Source organism: Perca flavescens, chromosome 11, assembly GCF_004354835.1.
Source record: "Perca flavescens isolate YP-PL-M2 chromosome 11, PFLA_1.0, whole genome shotgun sequence".
NCBI classification, from domain to species: domain Eukaryota; kingdom Metazoa; phylum Chordata; class Actinopteri; order Perciformes; family Percidae; genus Perca; species Perca flavescens.
Genome location: NC_041341.1, coordinates 25,953,540 through 25,958,809, shown reverse-complemented (window position 1 = coordinate 25,958,809; position 5,270 = coordinate 25,953,540). Strand labels below are relative to the sequence as shown.

Sequence of the window (5,270 nt, the reverse complement as noted above, 5' to 3'; positions counted from 1 at the left end):
ACTCTGCTGCTCTGTAACTCCCATCCTTTTATCATAGTAAGTAAATAATGGAGTATCAGAATAAGAATACATCTTCATTAAAGGTGAAATTGTGAAGTTGTTTAAGAAAATGAATGCCATTACTCTTCCAGCCTTCATTTAATTCAAGTCATATTTACAATTATGCGGACTGAAGAAAATATATCATGACCGGTCAGAAAGACATTCATTTGCAGTGATGACAGAAATCTGATGGATTTCATTTTACAGATCGTGGAGATAGAGGTTATATGACATATTCATTTAAAATATAAATAGGAATTTAAAAAAAAAGATATCACACATCATAGTATCAGATACCGACTAGAGATCATCTTCAACATGTTAGTGTGTTTTGACAGTATGATTGTACAAGAGTGCAGGGTGTCTGTTGATCCACATGGTGATGCTACTCGTCTCGGTTAAAAATGACATAAGGAGACAGTTTAAATGGCTTTTTATTCAAATTAATCACTAATTAACCACTGCCTTGTAAATCATTTTTGACAAGTGTGTAAGCATGCTGTTTAATGATGCCTGTTTCATATTTGCTCTGCCCTCTTGGATTTAAATTAGACGTTTGATATTGTTACGATAGTAAGTGTGAGAAAATAAAAGCATAACCATTAGAAAACAATTATTTGCAGGCCTTCACAGAGTGATACCCCCTTTTAAGCTGTTAGTTTGGTGTGTTAAATGGTAATGATGAAATAAAGTTGTGGGCTACAGTCCATCCAAAAAGCCACCAGTGTGGACGTGTTATGCATATTCATTACCATGCCTTGAGTTTGAGTGTGGATGTCATGTAAATTTAATCAGTTGCCTGCAGTTCCCAAAACCACACACACCTGAGACATTTGTCTTTTACTTGTCAGTAGCCTAGGTAATTGTATTTTCCTTTTTCAATGGTTTTGTCCTACAGTTTTTGTCCTACAGTTAAGTGATAAATGTATTTAAAGATCAAATAGTTGTTGTAAATTAATCAAGAAGTTCAGATATTGCAAGAATTCACAACCTACAAGACTTTTGGTAACTTTTCATCCATGAAAACAAACATGTAGCCTGCAGGCCTACATACATAATCTAATGAAGTTGGGTCAGTATGGACAGCTAAGTGGAAAAAGAAACGCCTGTCCCTAGTACAAAGGAAGAAAGACATGAATCAAGAAGACATAAAATGAGGTATAACTATAATACACAGTCTATGGGTATAACTCAACTGCAGACTATTTTATGAAAGGTCTATTGTGTCGTTGTTCGGAGTTTTATTATGAAAGATGAAACAGGAAATTCTATTTTGTAGTTATTCTAATTAAATGGGCACTCCTGACGTAATTGAGGCGTTAACACGTATCCTGCTAACGTTAATTCTTGTTTACCGTATACGTAAAGTGTTTTCAAACTCTGACATTTAAACCATGTCCGACAAAACGGAGGTGAATCTAACTGGAGTCAAACAAAGTAAAGGCCTGTGGCTTGTCAAGGTTTGTTCACCACCTGCACCTATAACGGTAACAGTACTCATCCACCCAACAACTAACGTAAAGTAATGTTAACTGAGCTAATTTAGCTAACGTTACCAGTTTTACTAATTAAAATGAATTTCATCCATGTCAAAATTAACAATTTGACGAAAAATAATCGTCAAAATTCATGTTGAGTAACATGCCAAGTTAGTATTGTGGTGTACATGTTTACCCGTGTTCTGACGATTTATGCTGCCTATACTAGCTAGTCGAAAAATGCAACCGTATAGTGTAGCTAGGTTCCAGGAAGAAGGGCAGCCTTAACTCTGCCTCAGATTGGTTTACCCTACAACATATTCCATCTCTGACACAGCGGACTGTGGAGGTCTGGCAATGCGAGACCCTGATATTCTTAACCTCCCAAGCTCACCTCTAAGTACCACATTTCGTCATGAGCACATATCGACAGAACACCTGTTATCTTAATAATACAAGTGACCTCTTAAATTGCCTTATCTCTCACCAGGTCCCCAAGTATTTATCTCTGCAATGGGACAAGGCCACAGAAAAGGGAGATGTTGGAAAGATTACCATTGGAAAGTATGTTGTGAAAATGTTTAAGCTTTTAATACATGATTTTCATATGCCTAAATCCTGTCCTCATTATCAGTATCGGTAATGCACACTTTTTCTGTCTTCTCATCCACCTTGACAGGAAGCAAGGCAAAACAGAGGTGAGGCAGGCTTTTACCTTCGCAATCTCCCATCAATCAGTTGATCAACTTCTTGGATGTTGTTGTTGCTGCCATCCGTTTCAACCTTTTAATGCATGGAAAAGACAAAAGAAAAAAACATTTACAAACAGCATACATAAAAAAGTGGATGAACAGGTTTTGATATTTCGTCATGTCAAATTCTCCAGGAGAACAGAGGGGAGAGGGGCAGGAAAATTAAAATATTCATTACTGGTCAAAAGTTTGGGGTCACTTAGAAATTTCCATTCCACTCCATTACAGACAGAATACCAGCTGAGATCAGTTGTATTGTTTTTTTTTTTTAACCAGGGCGGCAGTTTTCAGATTACATTATGTGCTTACATAATTGCAAAAGGGTTCTCCAATGTTTTTAAAAATGATATCAGATTAGTGAACAGAATGTGCCTTTAGAACACTGGATGAATGGTTGCTGATAATGGGCATTGTAGATATTGCATTAAAGATCAGCCACTTCTTTCTACAACAGTCTGAAAGTAGCACAAGTAAATTATGCTAGTGGAACTTAAGTTTCGCTTTTAGTTTTTGGTTTTTATCGGTCAACGTATAGTTGACAGTTGTGGTTCATAATTATCATGGGGTGCAACCTAGGTCTGGTCTGTTAAACAAAGTAACATTAGTATTTCAGAACAATGACTATTGACTATTGAAAATAGGATTAGCCTGCATTGAAAAGCAGTCCTTAAATATTTGTCTCAAACATATATTTACCATGTCATGTGAAATTTGAAATGTAACTTCAGCAGGCCCGTATTAAGACAATGTGGTGCCCCTGGGCACTATACCTCAAAGTTTTATAAGTTTTATAACAGTTAATATGTTACATTCATCATTGTAACATTTTTGGGGGGGTTAAACTGGCCACATTTGATTATTGTTACCCCCCCCAATCCCCCAAATGATACATTGATGTATGTAACTCTGACAGATTGGAGAGGGTAGTGATAGTGATCATGTAATATTGATTTATTTATAATTTATTATTAATATTGTGAAATTAGTAGTAGTACAAAACAAACAAATATTACTGGGACCACTACAGATGAACATTTAAAGGTCCCATAGCATGTTTTAGCAAAATTTCACTTTATGAGGTTTTTTAACATTAATATGAGTTCCCCCCGCCTGTCTATGGTCCCCCAGTGGCTAGAAATGGTGATAGGTGTAAACCGAGCCCTGGGTATCCTGCTCTGTCTTTGAGAAAAAGGAAAGCTCAGATGAGCCGTTTTGGAATCTGCTTGTTATGAGGTCATAACAAGGTTACCTCCCCTTTCTCTGCTTTGCCCGCCCAGAGAATTTGGCCAACCCATGAGAGAGAGACATCATGGCTTTCAAACGAGAAAAGTGGCAGTTGGTCAAGGCCACACCCCCACCCTCCACCTTGCCCCTCCCTCTCTCCTCCTCAATAGCTACAGGCACAGAAATGGCACAATACTAAGGAAAGCTCATTGTGGGACTGGCTCTAGTGGCTGTTGTTCTGCACCAAAGCTGAATTTCAGGAAAGAGACTTCAGATAAATTATTAGGGGACCACTAAGGCCTATATAAAAGCATCCAAAGAGCACCATGTCATGGGACCTTTAATATCTATATTGACATTATGGACACCACCGCTGACTATCCCCTGACCATACACGGTCCAGCCATATACTAGGTTTTGACCTAGTCTTGTTCATGATTGTTTTCACCCATTCATACTGCATATATTGTATTTGTTTTTAGCAACACATTTATTTACAGTTATTTGCCATATTTGTTTTTTTCTTTGTTGGATCCCATCACTATTTGCTGCTGCATTGACCTAAAGTTCCTCAGAGCTTCAACATAAGTTCATCATATCATATTTGACCTTGTGTGATGAATCCGAGAGTTTGTTGTTAATCTGACTAGTCAGCAGGGCCTTGACTCAGCTGTGTTTCTCAGGTACATTTCAGCCTGAATGAGGAGCTGACGGCCGTCGGAGCTGCGGGGGAGCAGGATGCATCACTGCAGGTCCCAAGGGAGCATCCCTTCACAATGCACACAGTGGGTGGACAGACCATGGCTGTCTTCAGCCAGAGCAACGCAGGTCAGTCTCCGACTCAGCTGTTCAGCCCTCGTCTCAGTGTTTCTTTTGTGCTAGATAATGTCATCTGAAACACATGTTCAATAGGGGCTGGGGGCTTCAAATAGATGCCAATAGATTTGACGGTGTAGTGATTCCTGTGACGCTCTACAAGGCAGTGTGGTTTGTAAGCTAAACAAAAGTTGATATCTTTGACGGATGTGATCTAAGATCTACTGCAAGTACTTGCAGATAAAATGAACAATTTAAGCAAAAATAAGGCTTCCCACAAACGTCTGACATTTTTAAGAAAAAATGTTGGCTTGTAATAATAGTATTCACATTGATTCACAAAGAGGATGTTGCCGTTTCCCAGAAGAAAAGGGACAACATGTAAAAAGTCTGAATGTAGTTCAGACTCAAGACAGAGGTTAGAGTTTAGGTAGGTCGCATTGACAGACCTATCTCCACAGCGCTGCGGAGGAGGGTCTGGCTGGTCCACACAACATTCTGGGATAGAAGAAAAAGGTGCTCTGGTTATTGGCATTTCTTTAGACCAATCACAGTAGTCTTGGGCGGCGCTACGTGCTGGACGCATGTACGGTGCCTCTGCGAAATAGCCTCAGGAAGGAACTTGTTTTGGTGGAACACGGGCATGTAGGGAGGCCAGCTCTTGGAACTTAAATGGCTGTTGATTGTGTGATTAAAAATTTTACACAAAAAACATAAATATAATTTGATTGTCGGTTCTAGCTTGGAGGATGTTTCCCGAATTGCCCGGAGTTTAGAATGCTAACGCAAAGAAAGCGGAAGGTGAGGGACATCTGACCGAAAACAAGGGACATCTGGCGGCACCGGAACAATCCTGTAAATGAAACTTCGTTGATTTAGACTAGAGTTTAAGTGAATTTTGTTAAATATAGAAAATTGTAGTCTCATGTTAATTTACCTGATTGAGTTGATTGTTAAA

The 5,270-nt window shown here is 38.8% G+C and overlaps 1 protein-coding gene across 2 annotated transcripts in view; it reads left to right on the top strand.

Annotated features, from left to right (window-relative positions):
- Positions 1–1,306: 1,306 nt before the first annotated feature.
- The window catches only part of LOC114563857 (general transcription factor IIF subunit 2), a 54,584-nt gene continuing 50,620 nt past the window's right edge, over positions 1,307–5,270 (top strand). The window contains exons 1-4 of one of the 2 annotated variants that reach the window (XM_028590789.1): positions 1,307–1,529; positions 2,011–2,084; positions 2,200–2,218; positions 4,180–4,324. In XM_028590789.1, the coding sequence (XP_028446590.1) occupies positions 1,437–1,529; positions 2,011–2,084; positions 2,200–2,218; positions 4,180–4,324 (331 nt within the window). In that variant the 5' untranslated portion in view covers positions 1,307–1,436. The remainder of the gene's footprint in view (positions 1,530–2,010; positions 2,085–2,199; positions 2,219–4,179; positions 4,325–5,270) is intronic. The other variant, XM_028590790.1, reaches the window with a different exon arrangement.